Below are 25,722 nucleotides of genomic sequence, written 5' to 3'. Positions count from 1 at the left end.
GCTTCGGTTTCAGCTCCATCTTTCTAATAAATATTCAGGATTGATTTCCTTTTGGATTGACTGGTTTGATCTCCTTGCAGTCAAGGGACTCTCAAGAGTCTTCTCCAACAGCACAATCCAAAAGCATCAATTCTTCAGTGTTCAGCCTTCTTTATGGTCCAACTCTCACATCTATACATGACTACTGGAAAAATCATAACTGTGATTAGATGGAACTTTGTAGGCAAAGTAATGTTTCTGCTTTTTAATATACTGTCTAGGTTTGTCATAGATTTTCTTCCAAGGAGCAAGCGTCTTTTAATTTTGTGGCTGCAGTCACCATCTGGAGTGATTCTGGAGCTCAAGAAAATAAAGTCTGTCACTGTTTCCATTGTTTCCCCATCTGTTTGTCATGAAGTGATGGGACTGGATGCCATTTTCTTAGTTTTCTGAATGTTGATCTTTAAGCCAACTTTTTCACTCTCCTCTTTCAATTTCATCAAGAGGCTCTTTAGCTCTTCTTTGCTTTCTGCCATAAGGGTGATGTTATCTGCATAAGAAGGGTATCTGATTAGCAATTATTAATAAGTCAAGGAGTTCCCTGGTGTTCCAGTGGTTGGGACTGGGTGCTTTCACTGCCATGACCTGGATTCTATCCCTTGTTGGGGAGCTAAAATCCTGCAAGCCACATAGTGTGGCAAAAAAAAAAAAAAAGAATTTTTTTTTTTAAGAAATAAAACGAAGCTATAGTATGTTAGCAGAGAAGGCAATGCCACCCCACTCCAGTGTTCTTGCCTGGAAAATCCCATGGACAGAGGAGCCTGCCGTCTATGGGGTCGCACAGAGTAGGACACGATTGAAGCGACTTAGCAGCAGCAGCAGCAGCACAGGATGTTAGAAATAAAACTATTAAAAAAATAAAGTCAAGCAGTTCTTTAGTTTTACCTTACTTTTGCCAAAACGTATTATTGAAGGTATTCAGAGTATGAAATCCTGATCACTAAATAATCCCAGTCACTCAGAGTATAGATTCTGAGACTGAGCTTCCACTGGATGTTCATAGTTGATGGAGCGGGTATTCAGGTTCTAGAAAAATCTCAATGCAAGCTGTCCCCCTTGAATCCCTCTGCCCCAGATTCCTAGGCTGAGGTCTGTGCAGGCTTCCTGCCAAAGGACTAGGAACCCAAGGATCTTTGCTGTTTTTGCCATCTCAAGGGGGGGCATCCCAGGACTTGGGGCAACTACACACCCCTCTGCTTGCTGTTATTTTGAGGTTGGTCAGACCCCAGTTAGAACACCTTGCCTTCAGCCCACTCTTGCCTACACTTCCAAGAAACAGCAAATCTGCCTTGATCTCCGGACCATGGCTGGACTTCTCTACTGAAGGTTTTCTCTCTGTGGGAAGCCTCAAGCTTCCCAAAGATCAGACCCATAACTGTTGAGAACAAAGTTAAGTTTTTGCCAAAGTGTCAGCAAACCAGAGAACAAACATTATGTCTTAAGCTCTTTTTCTGGATGTCTTTGAATAGCTCACCCTTCTCTGTTGGCTCTTTCCCTCAGTCTCAACCATCCCTTAGTCTCATTGTCCTTCTCAAGACCTTGTCCTTCCCTGACGTCCATGACATCAGCCTCCCCTTGGTCCCCTGTCTGTCTGACCACAGCTGTCAGTCTTCTTCTACTCCACCCCCTTCAGCTTTGGTGTTGGCCAAGTTCTTTCTTCCCACCTTCATATTTGCAGTCACACATACACACACCCCTGCACAAAACAAAATCATTAAACTTACTCTTATTTCTATTTCTCTGTTATTTGGTGGTATCACAATTCACTCAGGCACCTGAGTCAGGGTAAAGCTTGGGAGTCATCCTAGCCAAGGTCTTTCCCTCAAACTCAGATGCAATCAGCCACTGAGTCCTGACAGTTTGACCTCGATGTGTTTTTCTTCTGCATCCCCTTTGCCCCAACCCCACTGACTGCCTTTTGCCAGCTTTTATCACCTCTTGCAGTGCCTCTTATCTGGTGCCCTGCCTCTAGTTTGCTCATTCCTTTCTATCCTCCCACACCACTCCCAGAGTGATCTATTTCTATAAATCTGACAATGGGCTTAAAATCCTTCAATTGCTCCCCATTATTTCCAGTTAAAGTCCAAAGCCCTGAACAGGACATACAAAGCCCTCCGTGATTTTAAGCATTCGTCCCATTCTAGTCCCATCATCTCCCACTTCACCCCTACATGTAATATCCCAGCAAGATTGAGCCGTTCCTTCTGCCTGCCATATAGTCATGCGTGTCTTCTTCCCACTCCTTTTTTTTGTTATCTATTCCTTTCTTTTTAAAATTAATTTTTATTGGAATATAGTTGCTTTACAATATTATATTAGTTTCTGCTATACAGCAAAGCAGATCAGTCATGTGTGTCCATATATCCCCTCTTTTTGGATTTCCTTCCCATTTAGGTCACCGCAGAGCACTGAGTAGAGTTTCTTGTTCTCATTAGTGATCTATTAGTGACTTGTACATAGTAGTGTATGTATGTCAATCCCAATCTCCTAATTCATCCCACTCCCCTCCTCTCCTGTTCCTTTCTTCATCTGGTTCGCATCTACCTCCTACTCATCCTTCATGCCTCAGCTTTCTTTGAAGAAGTCTTCCCTAATTCCCAAGAGTGGGATAGATGCTTCTGTCTTATGTCCCTAAAACACTCAACACAAACTTCTTTCGGTTCTAGCCCTTCTCATATTATCAATATTAAAATTATCTGCATATTCATTTACCTCACTTACTGGCCTGTGAGCTCTTCATGGGCAAAAGCCATATCGTCTTTGTAGCAGCAGCACCCAGCACAGTGCTTAGAATGTAATATAAAGTGCGGGACCTGAACTGAATGTGCGGCTGAGACCTTTTTGTCTCCCTTTCTTGTACTGCCCTCTGCGTTCCTCTCATGGGCTTAGCACTCTCAGCTCCCAGGGATTTTTCCTGCTTGCTGCTTCCTTCCAGTCTCTCTTTCTCTCTCCATCTTGAGTTATTGACAGCTTCCTGGCTCTAATACTTTCTTCCTATGGAGAACTCATTGAGCAGGAGGCCAATGATCAGAAAGCATGCATGATTTTCTCAAGAGGAGCTCCGAAAGTGTGCAGAGCACTAGAGATGTGATTAAACTAGTGCCAGCCTTTGAAGTGCCTGCTTTACAAGACAACCGTCCCTCAGCTAAGTTCTAATGTATTGCTAATCTCATGACTTCATCTGATGTCTCTGAGGAGGGGCTGGGATATTTTAAAATGAGCAAATTAGATTCCAATCCTAGTGCTTCCACCTTCTAAGTGTGAATTTGAACATATTGCTTTATACAACCTGGCTCTTCATTTCTAAAATGGGAATATTTACTTTACTTGGTCTTTTAGGAGGATTAAATGAGACAACATACATAAAGCACCTAGCACCATAACTATTCATACAGCAGATGTTCAAGAGGTAGCAGCTAAAAAATTTGATAAATTCCAGAAGAGCCACACCTGGGCTAAGCTGTTCCGAGCAGCTCCCTGCCTGGTCCCAGCCAGAGGTCTTATCAGAGCTGCCTCCAACAGCAGCAGCTCTGCTGCTGTAAGTCCCTAATCTCCTCCCCCACCAAATCATCATCCTCTCTTCACACTAAGAATTAACCAGATTAAGGCTGGGGCAGAGAGCACTCTGAGGGGCTGCCCGGGCATGGTGTCACTGTAGAGGGGCTGGCCTAGAGCCCTGCTCTTCAAAGTGTGGTCCCTGAACTAAGAACACTGGTATCACCTTGGAGCTTCTGTGAAATGTGGATATTCATAATCATGTTCCACTCCCGACCTACTGAGACCCTCCTTGGTAGCTCAAATGGTAAAGAATCCGCCTGCAATGCTGGAGACCTGGGTTCGGTCCCTGGGTTGGGAAGATCCCTTGGAAGAGGGCACAGCAACCCACTCTGTATTCTAGCCTGGAGAATCCCATGGACAGAGGACCTGGCAGGCCACAGTCCATAGGATTGCAAAGTGTTGGACACAACTGAGACTCTGACACTTTCACTTTCCAGACCTACTGAATCAGAATCTACATTTAAACAATATTCCCAGGTGATTTGTATGCCCATTACTGTTTAAAAAGTACCACCCCAAAGGTACATAGATATGCTCAGTGGTGTGGAAGGATATAAGCTGTAGAGGTGTGTCAGAATGGTCTAGAAGAGATGAAGCCTGCTCAGATGTAATCAGAGCAAAGAAGACATTCCTCAGAGAGATGGGCTGCAGAGCTCTAGGGAGCTCCTTAAGTAAGTGTTGATTATTTGTTGTTTCAGGCTCCCTACCTGTGGATTCCTCAGGATTGAGGTGGTAGACTTGAGTTATCCATTCAGCATTACTGCACCAGCCAGGGAGTGACAGGATGGCCCAGGAAGCCCTTCCAGCAGGGACTCCACGATCATCTAGCTTTGCAGAGGAGTATTGTTTCCCTCTAGAGACACATAACCAGCAAATGGCTATCTTCACAGCTGAGATCTTGTCTTGAGCTTGGGCTAGTGTAGAACCTCCCCTCCCCCTACTCTTCCACCACCATCTGACTTCTCTAGGGAAACTCAGATAGGGTTCACGAGTCTCTCCCTCCCTTCTCTGACCTCCTCCTCTCCTGGGCTGGGCCCTGAGCCCCCAAGTGACCTTAGCATCGACCTCCCTGCGGCACAAAACAGGCCTGGTAAGAGTGACTGCTGGGGCCAGTAAGGTTTGTTTCACCAGAGCTACCGTATCCCTATCTTAGGACTGTGAAATCATATTTGCCTTCCCAAAGGAAACACTTTCCTGCCACCCACCCACAGCCTCTTGACCCTTCCTTATGGGAGAGTTGTCTGTGTATCTCGTGGTAAAGGAAAAGACCCTGATGTACTGAGCCCCTTCTATCTCTGTACTTGACCCACAGAAACAGGGTGGACTGGGTGCCCCGTGACAGAGTAGGGGTTGTAGTAGCAGCAGCATTAAAAAGTAGTGAGAATAAAGTCCTAGCCCTAGGGCTAAACCTCACCAATCATTGCTTTGAGTCTTCTTGCCAAAGTACCCATTGACCTAAGAGCTGATCCTCTGCTTTGATCAAAGTAAAAGTGCACATTGCTCAGTCGTGTCTGACTCTTTGCCACCCCGTGGACTATATAGTCCATGGAATGCTCTAGGCCAGACTACTGGAGTGGGTAGACTTTCCCTTCCCCAGGGGATCTTCCCAACCTAGGGATCGAACCCAGGTCTCCTCCATTTCAGACAGATTCTTTACCAGCTGAGTCACAAGGGAAGCCCCCTGATCAAAGAAGAGCCTGACCCTCTTTGTCTGGGAGGATAAACAACCTCCACTGCCATCACCTTCTCTGTGCTCCCCCCACCCTTCATGCATTCCTACCTCTCATGTTCCTCTCTCTGCCTTGAACAGGCTAATTTGTATGCCTGTCAATTCCCCATCTTTAGACGAAAGTCTTCTTGGCTTCCCTGGTGGCTCAGACCGTAAAGCGTCTGTCTGGAATGCGGGAGACCTGGGTTCGATCCCTGGATTGGGAAGATCCCCTGGAGAAGGAAATGGCAACCCACTCCAGTACTCTTGCCTGGAAAATTCCGTGAACTGAGGAGCCTGGTAGACTACAGTCCATGGGGTCGCAAAGAGCTGGACATTACAGAGTGACTAACACTTCACTCTCAAGCTCACCAATGCTTAACTATTGGGATGACCGAAAAAGGAAAGAACAGGGGACTGCTCTGGCCAGAGAAATGCCAGTTGTCTTTATGGGCAAAAAGTGGTGCCTGCCAGGCATAATGGAGGCTGGTGAGTTAGATGAGTCTGTAAGGGAGAGGAAAGGCAGAGGCAGGAAATGCCACAGAGGGGAGAAGCTACTTCATACCAGCCCTCCAAGTCCATTGTCCACCACAGACAAGTAACTCTTTACTCTTCCAAGGCCAGAGAAAAGGGGTCAGAGATGGCAGCCCTGGGAAGACATCCCATAGACTTTCAGATAACTGCCTTCTTGGGAAATCCAGGAGTCCAGAAGAGTCATGAGGCAGTGCAGGCTTGCGTAAGTCTCTGAGTAACTGAAGCTTCTCAAACATCCTCAAGTGAGATTTGGAGCCAAGATCCAGATGAAGATCCATCCACAAGTAGTCTGGCGTAGGCCAAATGTCAATGTTTGTTGACATTTCTCTTGCTTCAGCTCCCTACCATGTGCAGGGATAAGGACCAGTCTCAAGGACTCTCCCAAGCAAACACCGTCTTTCAGTTCTTTGGCAGCATCTCTGCTTGGTGTTCTGTGCCGCCTTCTTTACACTGGGGAACTAGGATCCATATCCTGGAAAGAAACCAAAGGGTCCTCTGGACCACACTCCTTAAAGCTCCATTATCTCTGAGTATCCAACCCCCTTCTTTGCCTCCTTTCGACCCTGTCCAAGTAGAAGGCCCTTAGAACTGCAGATCCCTTGTCCCCTTTAACTCCCTTGATTTTGGAATTATTTCTATGCAAAGTCTCGTCTCCAAAGTCTGTGTTGGCCGAAACTGAATTAAATAAGAGAAGGGACTGCCTCCTCTCCACTGTCCACCCTCATACCATCTTCTTCTGCCTCAGGCCCTACCAGTTAATCTCTTTTCTTCCCCATTTTTTTCGCATTGTGGTAAAATAAATATAACATAAAATTTATCACTTCAACCATTGTTGATCTACTTTTTAAAAGAATTTTACACCTTTACTCCTTTCTCCATTAAGTGAGATGGCCTCTCCCTAAAGAGGTTGAAATAGGAGCAGGTGACAGAGAAGCAGGATGTGGGACTCAAAAACATTTTGGTTCACCAGACTGTAGAGGCTAAGACCTGTGTCTCTGCCCGGTCCAAGGTAAGACAGGAGCCTGCTTAACATCTGGCTCAGAGGATGAGCTTGGCGATAGGAATGAAGTTCAAGGACTAGGCCAAGTCAAGCCTCCCGGAGGAACCAAGGTTTCTCAATTTCTGGCCCTGCCCCTGTCTCCTGGGTCAGGAGGCTCATCCCCTAGGCCTTTTTGCAGAGGCTTCCCCCAAGCCACTATTGCTATCTAGTTGTCCCTGAGTTAGGCATTTGCCCAATCTCCCAAACAAAGGCTTTTTGTTCCTAGGATTTCCAGGTGAATAGGAACGACAGAACATCAATGTAGGAAAAGCAGCCCTAACCACAGAGAAGACAAAGCAGGATTCTAAATCATTTTAAAAATTCACACATCCCTTGTCTCCCCCAGATGAATCTGGGGCTTCCCTGGTGGCTCATTAGTAAAGAACCCACCTGCCAATGCAGGAGACACACTTTAATCCCTGGTCCAGGGAGATCCCACATGCCTCAGAGCAACTAAGCCCATGCACCACAACTACTGAGGCCATACTATAGAGCCTGCGAACCACAGCTACTGAGCCCTCTTGCTGTGACTACTGAAGCCCAAATGCCAGGGAACATGTGCTCAGCAACAAGAGAAGTCATTGTAATAGGAAGCCTGCACACTGCAGCCAGAGAGCAGCCCCTGCTCGCCATAGCTAGAGAAAAGCCTCCGCAGCAATGAAGACCCAGCCTTGCCAAAGATAAATAAATGGAATTTTCTTTTTAAATGAATCCAGTTCTTTGCCATCCCAGTGCTAGCTTCGTATCTTTCACCATCCTTTTCTCTCCCTGTTTCTGAGTAGCTATTTTTGAAAACTAAATAATAGGTAAGGGAGTGGGAGCTGCCTGTCTTTCTGGAATAACTCCAGAGCCATTTTGGTTCATTGTCTCACCCTAAATCTGAAAGCAAGGGAGACCCCCTCGGTGAGGTTTGCCTCCTGGATCTGCAGCTTCAGTCTCAGTGCCTGCAGCTGATGTGCACAGGCCAGGGGCCAGCTGGAGCATGGCAGCCCGCTACCTGACAGTGCTAGTGCTCCGTGCACTACCAGAGCCTTGCCCAAGCTGCAGTGCAACAGTCTTCTCGCCTTTTGTTCTTAATCAGTGGCTTCAAGTCAGGAATATTTTATCTGGCAGATGATGCCCAGAGGAAATTCTATTCTTTGAAAGAAGATTCCCCAGGGGGAACCAAGCAAATAGGACTGGAGAAGAGCTCTCTTGGAAACCAGTAGATAGATGTGATGACCTAAAATACCCTGGTACACAGTAAAAAATAAAATACTAAAAAACCAGCTATAGCTATTGGTTGTGACTAGAGGCATTGTAAATTGGAAGAATCTTCTGGGAAAGCAGTTTGGCGGTATGTATCAAGAATCTTAAAAGCATTCGCACTTTTTGATTTATAATAGTGTAATATTGCAAACCACCTAAATGTCCAAAATAAGTGAAGGGTTAAAAAGTTATTGTATGTCCCCTTTATGGATATCATGTAGCCATTAAGCTGATGGTTAAGAAAACTATGTAAAAATATGGAGAATTGAATATGCCCTAATACTAACTTTTTAAATATAGAATATAAGATACAGTATGTTTTTCTTTAAATGTTGTTCTATGAATAATTATTAGCAGATACTTTCTGGTTATAGTAACAAAATCCAACTCAAGCTAGTTTAAGCTAAAAAGGTGACTAGACTGTAAGGACACTAGATTTTCTCCTAATACAAGAGGAAAGGAAAAGTGAAGTCACTCAGTCATGTCCAACTCTTTGTGACCCCATGGACTGTAGCCCTACTTCTCTGTCCATGGGATTTTCCAGGCAAGAATACGAGAGTGGGTTGCCATTTCCTTCTCCAGGAGATCTTCCCGACCCAGGGATTGAACCTAGGTCTCCCGCATTGTAGGCAGATGTTTTACCGTCTGAGCCACCAGGGAAGTCCAATACAAGAGGATAGGCATGTAATCAAACCTTAGAGGGACAGGACAAGTTCTCGAACCAGAACCTGAAACCTAGGGAAGACTTTCTAGCTCTTGTGTTTCTTCTTTCTGAACATCAGCTTTATTCTTATCTCCCTGCCAGTGACCTTCTCTGCTACCTAATCTATAGTCTTAAACTTCACGTTTCCTTGTAGAAGCCCCACTTCCCAATTCTGGAGGATGCTCTGATGGGCTCCACCTGGTCTAAGCAAGGACGGGACCACATAGACCCAACAATGTACCTACCTAGAGGCCCATGCCTGTGACCATGAGGACAGGCGAAACACCAGCTTCCAGAGAGGGAAAGCCCCTAGTGTTGCTACTGTAGTATATATAAAAGACTCAGATACACTAGAACATCAACAAAGATTGCCTCAAAGTGGTAAAACTAAGTGTGATTTTTTTTATTTTAGCATATATCACTTTATAATAGAAAAATCTATTAAACTCGCCATAGCTAAAGTTTCTAGCCATGGGTTTCTGCATTTTGATTCCCCAATGACAGTCACCACAAAGCTACTAAAGCTTGGTGGGTGGTTCTTCTTTTGGGGGATGAATTCCATCCTAGGAGCTGTTTAAGGAAACAGAAAATCTTCAGCTATACACAAGACCCCCTTGAGTGCTTGAACTCTAGCCCACCCACGAGAATCCTTTCTGCCTCCTTCTAGGGAGCTTTGCTTCATCCCATAATGCTCTGAAGAATTGTGGTGTGTGTGGAGAAGGTGTGTTTTCTTCCCTACTACCAGCACCCAGTCCAGAGCTGGAAAGGAGTGCCACTCAGTATTGACTTTGTTTGAACTGAGTCTTCTTATAGAGAAAAACCTAAAGAGTGAAGAGATTTAGACTGATAAGAGAGGCCTCTCTGAACTAGGCAGGGTCCTCTGACCCCTTTCCCAAATTCAGGCTTCATAGACTTTCCTCGCTTTTCTGTTCTTCACCACCTCGCCTTCCAGATATCCCCAAAGAGACCTTACGCCTAACAGAGGTCTTTGTCCTTCCCTATAAGTGGGGCCCCTAAGGGTCTTAATATGTCCTGAAAGGACAGAAGTCCTGGCCAGTTGCCTGGCAGAAATGCTAGCAAAGAGGAAGATAGGGGATAAAGTGGGAGCTCCTCAACCATGGTACTCACAGGACCTCAGATCCTTCTCTGGAGTAGGAACTGTCACTGGCCAAATGATTCTCATGTTGAGCCAGAGAGGGATGGGAATGCCTTAGAGGCTGAATGGAGAGCCATCTGCAAGGAAGCCGAGAGGTCTAACCAGTGCCTAAACTGCTACTGAATATTCTTGGACTGGACGTTAGGTTTCTGCCAAGCCATGGGCATTGGACAGAAAGGCATAGAGTTGCATTCTTTTGGATCTCCTCTCTGACATCTAAACATGCTTATTACCACCCAATCCCAAGGGATGTTTTGGGGCAGTAGCATAACTCTTCAGGGAGCCACAGCCTCAGGAAGTTTCTGAGCTGAACCACTTGTGACAGAAACAGAGTTGTTCTTTGATACCCTATCTTGCTGTCTCTCTGCCCATCAGAGGGTGGCCTGAGCTCCAGATCACCCCCTGTTTTCCTTTCCTTCTCAGTACTACCTGTCCTCCTGGCCCTGTTCCTGTTCCTGCTCTAAGTCTGTTCTGCTTTCTCCCAGGGGAACTGAACAGAGTACAGACATGACTATTCCAGAGGTAGCCTTTCAGCATTTCATAACTCAGAACTGCTTCCACCAGCTCCCTCCTAAAACTAGAGGGAAATTCATGTGTGTTAGGCAAAGAGAGGTTAGATAATATTGATACAAGCACTTTGCCTCTTCATACCTCATTCTAAATCCATTTCATTTTCCATCTTCCTGAAAATTAGTGCTTGAAGGTGAGGACAGAGGTTACCTTTCCTGTGGGGAAGCGAAAATTGAATCATGTTGTTACCTTGAATCATCTGTGTTCAGTCCAAAAGACAAAGGCAAAAATGTTCAGCACCACGGAGAGTGCCTTTCATCCTGAAGGCAAGATCAAGAGCGGGTGAAAGTTGAGAATTTGTAGCTGAAACCCCTGCCAGTCTGATCTCCTTCCACTCCTGTCCAGCCACCAAGAGTCCCTCTTTTCCTCAACCCCTTAGCATCTGCCCCCTTCTTTTACTTAACTAGACTTTTAGGAATGAACTCCCTTAACTTTCCACCCACCTTCCTGTCTCTATGTTATCTGCATCCTCCACCCATCTTCACCTCCCTTCCATCTCAGTAAGGAGTGTTCCTCCTTTCATCTGATCCTGGTTCTATCTTCTCTTGACTCCTCAAAGACCATAGTCCATCGAACATCTCCCTTTCTACTCAATTTTCTTCCCCTCAGTGTGAAACAGTGGTCATGTGTTCCCTCCCTCCAAAGAATCCTTCAACTCCAAAACTCCCTCTGACTGTCATTCATTCTCACTCCCTCTTCTCAGTGTAGCTCCTTGAGAGAACAGCCTGTGTTCACTGTTTCTACTTCCTCATCTCCTATCCCCTCTTACATCCCTTGTAATCTGGGCTCTGTCCTTACCATTCAACCAAACCTCTGTTTGCTGAGGTCACCTACGACTTCCTCATTTCTAAATATTATCTTTATCTTATGGACTCATGTATTAGTTTGACATTATTGATTTGTTTCACCTGGAAACTGCTTGAATATCTTCCTGAATCTTTTTCTACATCTTGCCTTTCTGCTCCTACTCAACCTTCTTCTTCCACTCATTTCCTAAGGTTGGATGCTCTCCAGGACACTATTCTTGGTTCCTGTCTGTTTCACTGTGCTTGTTCTCCCTGAAAGGTTTATTCTCCTCTGTGGGCTTCAATTACCATCAGTCCACAGCTCTTTCTTGAGATCCTGAACCTCAGTTCCTACTAATGATGTCATTTAGTGTCCAAAAGACACTTCAGAGCTCAACCTGTCCCAAACTGAGCTCCTCTGGTTTTCCCTGACCATAGTTATGCCTTCTCCTGCACTGTCTGTTTTAATAATTACTACAAGCATCCCTTTCCCAGTTACCCCACACAGAAAACTAGGAGTGTCTGGACTCCTTCTACATTTTATCCCTAAGGTCTGCCACTCTACTCTCTTTAACATCCTCCTTTATGACTTTTTATCTTCTGCTTAGTTCAGGCCTCTGTCATCTCTTGCTGGCACTGTTGCAATAGGTCCCTAAATCCCAGTCTCATTTCCTTCCCACCAATCTTCTACATGACTTTTAGAGTGTCCTTCTCCATCTCGAATCTGATCATGTTACTCCCCTACTCAAGGCTTCACTGGCTCCTCTGCCATCATCTTCTGAGCAAAGAACAAAATCAAGGCCCATCTTCCACCATGATCTGAGCCCTGCTGGCCCCACAACTTTATTTCCTGTCACTCTTCATCATCATACCTTCTAGGTTTCAACTGTAGCAAAATATTGACCGTTTCTTGAATATGCAATGCTAGTTTCAGGCATCTGAGCCTCTGCAGATGTTCCCTGAACATCCTTCCTCTTAAGATAACTGGGAAACTGATGTTTGGAGATCTTTTCAAAAGTCTTCTTCTGGGACGTTTTCTCTGACCACCCTCCCTTTGTCCCTTTCCCTCTACTTTTATGGCTCTTGTTACATTTACTAATAATTACTGGGAGCTCCTTAAGGATGGGTCCATTTCTATATATCTTGATGAGCCCCAGGCTGACCACTGATAACTAAGTGAGGGAAATGCAGTGTAAGGAAGTGAGGAGAGAGAGGAGACAGAATGCTCCAGGCCCCTCCTCACCCTGTTGAGCGAGCATCTCTTCCACAGATATCTCCCCACATAAGCCAGGCCCCAACCCGGGTGGTGACAGGGCTGGTGCTGTGGATTGGTCACTGCCAGGGTACACTGTTCATGGCTGTGTGTCCCACAGAGCCTGTGCTAATAAAAGCCTCATAGCTATACCACACATAGAGTGTGCTGGATGTAGTATATATACTAAATACTACTCTAAATGCTTGCATATTAAGCACCAGATTACATAGTCTCACTTTATCCTCACAGAAACCTTTGACATAGGTATTAGTGTAAGCCCCACTTTACAGATGTAGAAACTAAAGCCCAGATCACATAGCTAGTGTTATAAATGGAGGATCCAAGATTTTTTTTTTAAAGAATAGTCTAAGTGGTAATTTGTTGAAGCTAGTAATTTGTTTGGTAGGTACCCAGGATCTCACTGTACTGTTTTCTCTGTTTTCATGTAAATTTAACAAGTTCTATAGTAAAGCATTTTTAAAAGATTGGGCTAAATCAATGTGTTTTAAACTCCCTCCCTCACCTTTCTTTTAAAGCAATAAAACCCTTTCTTCAACCAAAATCTTGCAGAAAGGCTCCTATGTAAGTGAAATCAAAATGGATCTATTCTGGGGATTTCCCTGGTGGTCCAATAGTTGGGAATCCACCTTAGAATGCAGGGGACGTGGGTTTGATACCTGGTCTGGGAACTAGGATCCCCTATGTTGCAGAGTAGCTAAGCCCCGTGTGCCGCAATGTGCCTACGCACCACAACCAGAGAGCACACACACCGCATCGCAAGATCCCACATGACACAGTGGAAATCCCGTGTGCCACAGCTAAGACCTGACACAGCCAAATAAATACATAAAAACAGATCTATTCTGGTTTCAGAGAAGCCAGACTCCCTCCTGTTGCTCTCCTCTCGCACTCAGCCCTGCCCAAGGCACAGGGTTCAGGAAACACGGTTGAATGAAAATCACTGGACCAGACTAACTCTTAAGATTCTTCTGGTACTTCTGCCTTCCTCTAGTTATATTGGTTTTGCTCTGGTCATTAGCTGATTTATTCCATCCCAGAAACAGTGAGATTGAGCTATTAATCATCTCCATAGTCTTTGGAGAATTTGCGTGCAGGGTTGTAGAAACATGGGCTGCTGTTAGAGATGCATTTCAATGTCTGTCTCTGCTGAGTGTTTATTAATAACCTTGCTAATCACCACTCTATTTTCTGGATCTAGCTAACTCCTGTCAGATGTCCTTGGGGGGCATTTTAAATTTTCCCTGATTTCTTCGAGCCAGATGCTTCCTTCTGCCTGGATTCCTCTCTGATACTTGTATTCGTGAATATTTCACATCTAATCTCCCTGATTACATTTCCATGTGGTGGTCATGGGGCATTGGCTGCACTTCCCAGGAAAGACATACAGGAAGCCCACAGTGAAGGCTTGAGTTTGCAGGCACAGTGCCAGAATCTTTGTTCCTGCTCAAAGATGGCCTTCCATCAAGGACAGTGATGGGGAGATGCTGAATGGGACCTCGCAGTCTAGGGCTTTACTTGCTGGCTCTTGACCTAAAGGGACTGGCAGTGTCACTCAGGAATCCCAGTGGCCTTAGGGAATACATGTGGGTCCTGTGACCAGAGTCACTCAACAGCTTCCCACTCAGGCCCCAACCTTCCTGCACTGGCCCCCTCCAGTGTTGCCACCCAGGACCTCCAGCCTGAGAGAAGACACTCTGATGGACTCATCTGCATCAAGGAGGGAAAAGTTAGCCACAAACGCCCAAGGACTTGAGTTCTTGAAGTTAACTGTGGGAGAAGGCAGAGGTGATGGTCAAAGAGGCAAGATGAGCCAGGAGGCATGGTGTCCTGGAAGCCAGGGGAGAAACCCTTTCCAAATGGACATGGTGTGTGCGACATGTGACAAACACCACAGAGAGAGAAAGGGAAATTGGAAATCCGCCAGTGCTTCCCTGGGAGGGCCCCACGGGCACATTTGTGGGTTCTGCCTTTGAGAAGCCCTCGCTCAGGCAGCCTTGGCAGTGAGCGTCCCTGCAGCCTAGTGCTCACCGGCTGGTCTCCATGTCCCCTGCAGGCAGCACTGTTTTGACCACAGAGAGACATGGATGGGTCACTAGAGGCCTCCTTCTCCAGGGCAGCAGGGGACAGGTGCTGCCAGAGATCAGCCTCCCAAGGAGGAGCCAAGCCAGGGAGGCAGAGGATTAAGGACTTGCAAAGACCAGTGGCTTGGGAGGTTGCCTGGGATGCATGCACTGAGCCCCCAGTACTCCCTACCTGTTCTACCCTTCTGTCCTATTCCCCTCAGTGACAGCTAAGGCTGGGAATCAGAGAAGAGGACACAGGCCTGGGTTCTGCCCTCAGGAACTCACAAACCACTGTGGCAACACAGCCCACCCAGGCCTTGTACTCTGGATGGCCTAAAGAAACACAGACAAGGCCAGGATTTCCCTCCAAAATATTCTAGACTTTTCCCTTTTCCTTTAGTGGCAAGCATGTTTTCATCCCCCCTGCTTCATTCTAAAGGGAAACTAAACCACCATAATGGCTGCATAGCCTTCTTTTAATGGTCACCAGAAGCCACTCAGATCCCTGGGCCTGGCCCCACAGGGCCCATCCTCCAGCATTCTCCCTGCCTCTCTGTCTGCTCTCCATGTCCCCAGAGGCAGAATAGGCACAGCCCTGGAGCCTCTCTGCGATCCTCTGACCTTAGGCTTACCACTCTATGACCCTAGGTGGATGGTAGGATGGCAGCATCCTACGTCCATGGCTGGTTATCAATTTCTCAGGGAGAGGGTGAATGACTCCAGCGCCTTCCAACTGACTGAGTCAGAGTAGGATAAGGCCCTGGATCTTGTAGCAGAGATTTGGGGGTGTTCTGGAGAGAACAGTGAGACTAAAGTAGGACTTGGGACAGCATAACACCCATAGCAATGGGAAGAAGTTGGTAAAGAGGGCAGTGAGAGAGACCAAAATGGTTCCAGACCCTGGACAATGCACAGAATGCATGCTGTCTTGTTATCTGTAGTATCCAGCCCTGTCTGGGCAACACAGGACCAGCTGGCCACCGGCTGACTTGCCATTGTTTGTCTTCTCACCTGCCATTCCAAGCCAACCATTCAGGTTCTCTTGGGAGACACTCTTTAGGATCCATCTGTGAAATGGAGAAGTTCTCACTAGAACTGCATGGCTACAGCCTGAAAGTCTAGCCTGGCTCAGCCAGTCAGTTCTCTGGATCCTCGGAAGGGATCAGCCAGAGCTGGGGAAACGGCGAAGGACCGTCTCAGGGAGCACCTGCTCAGACCTTAATCCAGGCTTAAACTCACAGGAACCTAGAAAGATCTTTCTAAACAAGGCAGGGCCCTAAGGAGCATGGCGACAAGTATGGGAGGCAAGAGAAGGTGGTCCTGTGGGTTTAAAGAATCACAGTAGGCTTCCTGGGGGGTGGCAGATGACACAGGACTTAAAGGACAGACACCCAGGTGGGTGTAAATAGAGCCGAGATCCTGGGCTCTTCCACCCAGCTCCCGATCTTCCTTCCATGGTAGACGGGTCTATCCCTCCCTTCCTGAACCCCATCCGCTGCCAGGGAGAAATACCCACAGAGGACAGGTGAGAACAGCCCCCTGTGTTTACCTCCTAACAGCTCCCTGTCCCCCTGCTTTCTCCCCCAGGACCCAGCCGCCGCCTCCATCTCAGACGGAGACTGTGACGCCCGGGAGGGTGAGTCAGTAGCCATGAATTACAAACCATCCCCGCTCCAAGTGAAGCTGGGTGAGTGTGTCTGGGGGGTGAGGGAGTTGTTGGGCGTGGACAGGCAAGGTGCGCTGGGCTGGGTCTGCAAAGAGGTACAGCTCAGGCTAGACAATTCCAAGACTCTAGCCACCAAGTCACAGGTACCGTCTCTCCTGCAAGGCCAAGAGGGAGGTGATAATTCTCTACAGGCGCCCAGAGTTCTAGAGGCACCTCTGGGGTCCAGAAGGCTCCAAGTGTTCTGGGGCATAGCTGCAGGAACCCCAGAGAGAGGGTCGGAAACCCCATCAAACACTGGACCAGGTTGAGAGGAAGCTAGCTGCCTTAGATGCAGGCATCAGTTCCTGTGTCTGAGGGCAGAAAGGAGTGAGGCTCCCAAAGCCTGGAACCTGGCTCCTCTCCCCCTTCCTAGTCAGCCTATCTGGATATCTCCAGATCTTGTTGGCTCCTGTTTGGAGAAACTTTCCCTTAGTTTCTTAATAAACCCAAACCTCTCCTGGCTTCCCAGGGTCACCCTGCCCTTGGGGGTTTATCTCACGTCCACTCCAAAGTCAGTTTATGCTGCCGCTCACTCCTTTGAGCCACCTCTCTCCCAGTCACTGCCCAGAGCTCCTGCAGCTGCTGCGCTCGCTTCACCTCCCGCCAACACCACCTCTCTCCCTCAGGGACCATCTCACTCACCCAAGGCTGCCATACATAACAGACTTCTAATTTTAAAAAATGGTTTCAGGAATTCCCTGGCAGTCCAGTAGTTAGTACACTTCATTTCCACTGCCGAGGGCCTAGGTCCAATCCCTGGTCAGGGAACTAAGATCCCACAGGCCATGAGGTGCAGCCATCAATAAATAAATAAATAATTTGTTTTCACAAGTGAAAATATAGCTAACACAGTGCATCCAGGAGACAGTTAACAATTAAACGCAGGCCATGATCATCCTTCAGAGCTTCTCTGCCATCCCGGCCGCCCTCTTGCTCATCTTTCTCCCCAGGCTCCAACTGCCCATCAAATACTGGGCCCTCTCCTTAGTCCTGAGAAATCTGTTTCAAAACCTTGCTCAGCAGCTGCCAGGACACCTTTTCAGAGTCCTGTTATATTATTCAGCTTTTCTTTTTTCCTTTTAACTTGCTTTTCTCCTTCCAGACCAAATCCAGGGAGCCCCTCAGGCTGTTTTTCTAAACAAGAGAACAGTCCTCTCAGTGGAATTTGTTCATCTTCCCAGGACAGGACACCAGACTCAAACTGCAGCCAGTTTTATTTTCTTATTATTGTTTAATTTAACAACATAAGTATTTAACAAGTATAACTCCTTTACTCTTCCCCATCATTTTCTCCTCCCCAGAGATAATCATTCCAAGCATTTTGGTTTTGGTTTTTAGTTTTTTCTAGTTTTATATTGTATTTAAACACAAGTGGTATCATACTGTCCACATTTTCTGAAATTTTTTTCTTTTTTGTTTTCTGATTAATGTCTTAGAGCCCCTTCTAATATCAGTATATAGAGAATGACTTCTTTAAATAGTTGCACAGTAGTCTGTATTTTGCTTTTGCAGTTTATTAGCATTTTTTCACTGTTTCCAACAATTCCAACATGCTTTTAAAAACAATACCTTCCCCCCTGACCATTGTATTACCACCACAGCTCCTCTAGAAAAATTCACAGCCTTATTCCAGGTACACTGAGGAGAATCCCCACCAGGAACTTATAAGGCAAATTGCACCCCCTAGAGGCTTGGGGTGGTAATGGCAGCTGCTGCCTTGCAGGAAAGGAGGTGGAGGTGGGTTTGTGGGCGTGAGATGAGCAGTGGCAAAGAATGAGGGATAGAATGGGAGATGAGAGACATGGAGGTCAAGAAAATTCCAGAGTCACAGTATCTATAAATGCCCATCCCATCCTTCCTCTGTGGAACTTGTTGTTTTGTGAGAGCTTTCCCCTAGTAGTCCTTTTGCCAGTATCGGAGCTGCTGTGAGGAGGAGGAATGGGTAGACAGGCCTCCTGTAGGGCCCAGGCAGAAACTGACTACTGGGAGAGCCACACACCAGGCAATGGGTCCCTTGGTTACCAGTCCCATGAATCTGGTAGGTTCTAGAGCCTCGGAGAATCCATATGCTAACCAAGGAGTCAGAAGTAGTCTTGGCAGAGGGTTCCCCCAGCCTGCTGCCTTTACCCTGCCTGCCCCATGCTGCCCCTCCTGCTCCATAACCTTCAGTGGCTTCTTTCCTTTTCCATTAAGCCCAGACTCTTCTGCTTGGCATTCAGGCCTTCATGCTCCAAGTCTGTAATCAGAGGGGGCCCCCAGTCCCTTGTGCACAGGACCTGATACATGGCTGGTGACACAGATGTTTGCTGAATAAATAAATGACTGAATAAATGTATCTAACTTTTCTAACCTGACCTTCCTCCATCTTCATCCCTCCATCCCGTCCAGATCCACACTTATTACACTCACTTCTAAATGCACTTTTCTATACACTACCCTTTCTTCCTCAAATGCCCTCCTCTCTACCTCAAGTGGGCTTCCCTGGTGGTTCAGAAGGTAGACCATCTGCCTGCAGTGCAGGAGACCCGGGTCAATCCTTAGGTTGGGAAGACCCCCTGGAGAAAGGAATGGCCACTCACTCCAGTGTTCTTGCCTAGCAGAACCTAGTGGACAAAGGAGCCTGGTGGGCTACAGTCTATGGAGTCACAGAGTTAGACACAACTGAGCGACTAACATTTTCACACTCCACCTCAAGGTGTCACCTGCAGGAAGCCCTGCCATCCTTCTATTCCATCTCTCCCTCTCCAGCCTTTCTCTGGATCGAGCACATGCTAGCTGCCCCACTTGGGAGTACAGTTCCTGGAAGATGGGGGTCAGCCTCCTCCTGTTGCCCTTCACTATCTGCCTCAGGTTGGGCAGAGAAAAGCACTGTCTCTTTCAAGCAGCGGGGCCTAGAGCTGGATCCTTGCCTCAGTTCTTGGAGAAGCAAGGAGTTTCACCATGGAGGCCAGCCCAGGCTGTCCTGAGTGGTAAGGCAGGGTGGCCCTGGAGGCAGGACACAGCTTCTTTCCCATGTTCCCCTGCAGAGAAGCAGCGGGAGCTGGCCCGGAAGGGCTCCCTGAAGAATGGCAGCATGGGTAGCCCTGTTAACCAGCAACCCAAGAAGAACAACGTCATGGCCCGGACAAGGTAGGGCCCCGCCCCACCCCCACCAGGACCCTGCCAGCCGGGTCCTGTCTCTGCTGGCTCTGAGCCTCCCCTCTTCCCTCCCTCCTCAGGCCCAGCTCCTCTCTGAGAGGAGAGAGTCTCATCAGATCAAGGTGGCTGGGTGGGATGGGGTAGGGTGGGGTGGGGGCGGGGAGGGAGATTGTGGGGTGTGGCCCAGCGCAGTTTCTTGCCAGGTTGGTGTGCTTCAATCACCAATCCAGTCCCCCAAATTCTCCACCCAGGCTGGTCGTCCCAAATAAAGGCTACTCCTCGCTTGACCAGAGCCCGGATGAGAAGCCACTGGTAGCCCTTGACACGGACAGGTGTGTATGGAGACATCGGGGCAGCCAGGCAAGCCAGAGCTGTGTGGGAGTGGGAATAAAAAAGTGGGCTGAACAGACCACACCTGCTCTACTGTCAGAATGAGGGTGTCCCTCAGCCAGGAGCTCTCTGAGGGTGATTCCCCCAAAGAATGGCGATAGGGGGAGCAGAGACAGGAAAGGGGATCAGTGCAATCTGCTGCTGTCCCGGGACAGCTGACCCGGCAGCTGCCCCTAGAATGGGCCCTGATGCTGTAGTGCCCTGCCCACCCTGAGGGGGGAGCCCTACTGCGGGGCACAGACCTGGCTAGATCTAGACTTTGGGAAAACCCAACAAACCCAGGTGATTTGAGCCTAGGAAAAAGAGGGGCAAGGCTGTGGGGTAGTAGCAGCTTGATTTAGAAGGAGGTTAAAGGTAGTCATGTATTTAGAAGGGTGGAGCTAAGGAACCTGTCTTAAAACTGCATTCCCATAGCAAGCATGGTTTCTGCTAAGACTGTGCTGTTTATTTAGAAGTGTAGGGGGAGGGGGAGGTACTGACTGATGTGGGGGAGGGTAAAGAGAGTTTTCTATTTAATGTCTGGAAATCACTTCCTCTCTACCTTCTCTCCTCTGCGGTCAGTGATGATGACTTTGACATGTCCAGATACTCCTCCTCTGGCTACTCCTCTGCTGAGGTGAGGCCCCACTGCTTCCTACCCTAAAGCACCTTAGTAGGACCACTCTAGGGGAAAGGGTGGGGCTAAAACCAAAACACCCGGAGCAGAGCAGTGGGCAATAGAATGGGAAAGACTAGAGATCTCTTCAAGAAAATTAGAGATACCAAGGGAACATTTCATGCAAAGATGGACACAATAAAAGACAAAAATGGTATGGACCTAACAGAAGCAGAAGATATTAAGAAGTAGTGGCAAGAATACACAGAAGAACTGTACAAAAAAGATCTTTATGATCCAGATAACCACGATGATGTGATCACTCACCTAGAGTGCTAGAATGCAAAGTCAGGCAGGCCTTAGGAAGAATCACTATGAACAAAGCTAGTGGAGGTGATGGAATCCCAGTTGAGCTATTTCAAATCCTAAAAGATGATGTTGTGAAAGGGCTTCACTCAATATGCCAGCAAATTTGGAAACCTCAGCAGTGCCCACAGGACTGGAAAAGGTCAGTGTTCATTCCAATCCCAAAGAAAGGCAATGCCAAAGAATGTTCAAACTACCGCACAATTGCACTCATCTCACACACTAGTAAAGTAATGCTCAAAATTCTCCAAGGCAGGCTTCAACAGTACATGAACCATGAACTTCCAGATGTTCAAGCTGGATTTAGAAAAGGCAGAGGAACCAGAGATCAAATTGCCAACAACTGCTGGATCATAGAAAAAGCAAGAGAGTTCCAGAAAAACATCTACTTTTGCTTTATTGACAATGCCAAAGCCTTTGACTGTGTGGATCACAATAAACTGTGGAAAATTCTTCAAGAGGTAGGAATACCAGACCACCTTTCCTGCCTCCTGAGAAATCTGTATGCAAGTCGAAAAGCAACAGTTAGAACTGGACATGGAACAACAGACTGGTACCCATCAGGAAAGGAGTACGTCAAGGCTGTATATTGTCACCCTGCTTATTTAACTTATATGCAGAGTACATCATGAGAAACACTGGACTGGAAGAAACACAAGCTGGAATCAAGATGGCCGGGAGAAATCTCAATAACCTCAGATATGCAGATGACATCACCCTTATGGCAGAAAGTGAAGAAGAACCAAAGAGCCTCTTGATGAAAGTGAAAGAGGGGAGTGAAAAAGTTGGCTAAAAGCTCAACATTCAGAAAACTAAGATCACAGTATCTAGTCCCATCACTTCATGGTAAATAGATGGGGTAACAATGGAAATAGTGACAGACTTTAATTTTTTGGGCTCCAAAATCACTGCAGATGGTGATCGCAGCCGTGAAATTAAAAGACACTTATTCCTTGGAAGAAAAGCAATGACTAACCTCGACAGCATATTAAAATGCAGAGACATTACTTTGCCAACAAAGGTCTGTCTAGTCAAAGCTATGGTTTTTCCAGTAATCATGTATGGATGTGAGAACTGGACCATAAAGAAGGCTGAACACCAAAGAATTGATGCTTTTGAACTGTGGTGTTGGAGAAGACTCTTGAGAGTCCCTTGACTGCAAGGAGATTAAACCAGTCAATCCTGAAGGAAATCAGTCCTGAATGTTCATTGTAAGGATTGAAGCTGAAGCTGAAACTCCAATACTTTGGCTACCTGATGCAAAGAGCTGACTCATTTGAAAAGACCCTGATGCTGGGCAAGATTGAAGGCAGGAGGAGAAGGGGACGACAGAGGATGAGATGGTTGGATGACATCACCAACTCGATGGACATGAGTTTGAGCAAGCTCCGGGAGTTGGTGATGGACAGAGAAGCCCGGTGTGTTGCAGTCCATGGGTCATAAAGAGTCAGACAGGACTGAGCGACTGAACTGAGGTGGAGCCGGTGCTGGACGGGGCTAAGATCTGATTCCGCCTACAGTGCTGGGAGCACAGGGTTAGGGGCGGGGTTCTGACCCAGATTGGAACAGGGCCCTGAACTACAATGGGATGTGACATAGGGGCGACACCTTATGGGCGAGGGCCTGAAATAGGGACGGGACGAACAGAATCAGGACCCGAGGTGGGAAGTTGCCCTTAAAAAGGGGTGGGGTGAGTAGCAGAGCCAGGTGGAGCCCCAAGAGGATGTGCCTGTAAGGGAGGCCAGAACTGAGGCTGGGGCCTAAAGGAGGTGCAAAGCCTGGGATTTCTGGAGAGCCAGGGATGGGACAGGGCTGGATGTGGACGGCTGGTGCCTCCGGATGGCCCCGAGCCTGACCTCCCTCCCCTTTGTCTGCAGCAGATCAACCAAGATTTGAACATCCAGCTGCTGAAGGACGGCTACCGGTTAGATGAGATCCCCGACGACGAGGACCTGGACCTCATCCCCCCCAAGTCCGTGAACCCCACCTGCATGTGCTGCCAGGCCACGTCCTCCACCGCCTGCCACATCCAGTAGCGGGTGGGGCCGCTGCGGCCGCCGGGGTGGGGCCGCCAGGGGCCAGCTTGGACCAGGCAGGGGCCAACCCCTCCCCTGCTCGTCCACCTGCCCCCCGGGGCCCTGCGCCCCCTACAGCCGCCAACCTCGTAACAGTCATTGCTTCCTCCTATGGTAGGACGTGTACCTCTGTGTGTTCATGGAGCCGGAGAAACCAAAACCGGGTCTCTCTCCACCCAGGGGGGCTGAGGAGGGGAGGGCTATTTGTTCAGTTACCTGGGGGACCTTGCTCAGCATCCTGCCCCCTCCCCGAAGCCTGTCTGGTGGAGGAAAGGGGTGACTGGACTTCGTGGAGGCTAACAGTAATGAGTAAGGGGCAGGATCACAAAGCCAGGGTTTGGCTCCACCCCAGTGAAGCCAGGAACCCCCAGCACCAGCCAAGGAAAGGGGCTGGGAGGAAGAAAGGTCCAGGCCAACAGGGTCAGGGCCCAGCCCCACAGAGCCACCTCCACATGCTCCCTTGCTGGCCCATGTACCATTTGCGTTTCTCCCCTCATCTCCAGATGGGAAGTCTGGCAAAGCTGCCCAGTGGGATATTGTCCCCCATCCATCGGATCACTGCCATCTTCCTCCTCTTTGCCCCATTCACCTCCTTCCTTGCTGTCTGGATTGCGTGGCGGGTGAGGTGGGCCTTAGAGACAGACAGAGTTTTGGTGGTATGATCCGTCCTCAGCTGCCCCTAACTAACATCTATCTCTCTGCACCCCTTCCCCTGCCCCCCACATTTCTCTTCTGTTCATCTGTCCTGGGCTGGAAGCAGGAGGTAAGGCTGGCCTCAAAAGCCCCATTGTGGTCTTACTCTAGCACAAGGTCCTAGAGGCTGCTTCCCAGGAAGAATCTTTAAGAAAGCAAGCCTGGGAGAATACAGTGGCAGCAGGTGTATGGTAGGGATGGCTTGGCAGAGTGTGTGCGCACCTGGAGCTGTCAGAGTGTGTGTCTGCATCTCTGGGTTGGGCCTGTCTCTCTAGATGACTGTGGTGACCGTGGTGGGGAAATGACTGTGTGACCTGTTAACAGCGTGAGAGGCTGCTCAGCAGTTCAGTGGACCGACAGCCCTGGGCTGGGGGTCAGAAGTCTGAGTTCTGGTCCTCGCTCAGGCACGCTTCCTCTTACCTCCAACAAGTCAGTTACATTCTCTGGCCTTCTGTTTCCTCCACGGCATAGTGAGCAGCATCTGAAATTATTTGGAAGGTTATTTCAAACCTGAAGAAATTTCTTCGTAGGAATTTCCTTGGAGGTGGATAGGGAGGTCTCTGGGAGTCTTCAAGTATACCTGGGGTCTTCCTGAGCTGCATGTCTGTGTGGAGAAAAGAGGGGGAAGTTCCTATGGGACCTGTGTATGTCTGAATACATGTGGGTCTTTGGGGGGATATGAGTGTGTGTCTGTGAATGTATATGTATATGTGGGTATCTATTGTGTGTGTAGCTGTACCTGTGTGTGTAACTGTACCTATGTGTGTAGCTGCATACAGTGTATAGCTGTATCTATGGGGTGTGTGAGAGTCAGAATGCATGTATCTACTGCTGCTTCTGCCACTGTTACTCACTGGTGGAGGGGCGGGGGTGGTGGCCAGAAAAGCTGAGGATGAAAATCAAGAGGGAGGAGGGGACCAAGGCCCTCTCCTGGGCCTGGGCAATGCAGACCTGCCCCCAAGTGAAGAAAAATGAAAGCACAGATGGCCTACACCCGCTCAGGTCTCTGCTCCTTGAACCCCATATCCTAGGGCCATTCCTCAGGCTGACCCCATCCCACACATGCTGGCCAGTCCACTCTAATACATACCACTCACATGCTGCAAGTGTGCGCAGGCCAAACCCACAGCCCAGTCCCTGGCTGCCGTCCTGGGAGGCTGGAAAGGGGAGAGGGCAGAGAGAAGAGAGAGCAAGGCTGCTGGCTTAGGAGGGTATCACCTCTCCCTGCACCACACCCAGGGGCTGCCAGCTCCCCTCAACTTCTCCAACCCAACCCCACCTCCTCTTAGTTCAGGGACCCTGGTTAGATGATGAGGAAATGCCAAGTGGAGGCAAAGGACAGAGAAGTCAGCTATAGGACTCATATGGCCCAGACTGGCCCCCATCTGAGCCCATTGCTCCCACCCTGCTCAGCAGACCCACCCCCTGTCATCTGGGCACCAGAGCCGTGCTTCCTACCACCACCACCCCGGGCTCCTTGACTCACCCTTCAAGAACACGGGTACCTCCTCTTTTCCAGGCAGGGCCCCCACCAGGGCTCACTTAGACTGCTGCCTTTGCTGCTGACATGCCGTGTGAATCTGGCCCACTGCTCAACCTCTCTGGCCCTGAGGAACAAGGGAAAGGCTCCCTCCCCACAAGATATACCTAATCCTCTGGCAGACGGGGGCTTCTCGCTGAGGCCATGTGGTGGAGAGAAGTAGGAAGCTGGTGGCTAGCACCCTCTGGGTGTAGGGAGAGTACGCAGTTCCCACCTTCCTACCCAGGAGGTTGGAGGGGAGAACAGAGGCCTTGGCTTGCCCCTGCCGCCCTCCCCCTTGTAGATACTGCCTTAACACTCCCTGCCCTCAGCACTGGCTGCCACCCAGCCAGGTTTCTCCGTGCTCACTAATTTATTTCCAGGAAGGTGTGTGGAAGACATGAGCCGTGTATAATATTTTTTTTAACATTTCCATCGCAGTATTGACCATCATCCTTGGTTGTGTATCGTGTAACACAAATAATGATATTAAAAGCATCAAACAAGCTAGCCTCAGCTCCCTACCTGGGGTCGGGGCCAGGGGCAGATGGGCCGGGGAGGG

At 48.3% G+C, this 25,722-nt stretch overlaps 1 protein-coding gene across 6 annotated transcripts in view; it reads left to right on the top strand.

The window, feature by feature from the left end:
- FAM219A (family with sequence similarity 219 member A) overlaps positions 1-25,666 on the top strand; it is a 60,965-nt gene extending 35,299 nt beyond the window's left edge. The window contains exons 2-6 of one of the 6 annotated variants that reach the window (XM_018052384.1): positions 16,267-16,315; positions 19,411-19,513; positions 19,774-19,854; positions 20,474-20,528; positions 22,754-25,666. In XM_018052384.1, coding sequence (XP_017907873.1) covers positions 16,267-16,315; positions 19,411-19,513; positions 19,774-19,854; positions 20,474-20,528; positions 22,754-22,909 — 444 coding nt within the window. In that variant the 3' untranslated portion in view covers positions 22,910-25,666. Of the gene's footprint in view, positions 1-16,266; positions 16,367-19,015; positions 19,514-19,773; positions 19,855-20,473; positions 20,529-22,750 lie in introns of those variants that run through there. The other 5 variants (XM_018052383.1, XM_018052381.1, XM_018052380.1 and 2 more) reach the window with 5 other exon arrangements.

Source organism: Capra hircus, chromosome 8 (assembly GCF_001704415.2).
Source record: "Capra hircus breed San Clemente chromosome 8, ASM170441v1, whole genome shotgun sequence".
In the NCBI taxonomy this organism is placed as follows: domain Eukaryota; kingdom Metazoa; phylum Chordata; class Mammalia; order Artiodactyla; family Bovidae; genus Capra; species Capra hircus.
The sequence above is the reverse complement of the archived record's forward strand: the minus strand, read 5'-3'. Positions and strand labels throughout refer to the sequence as shown.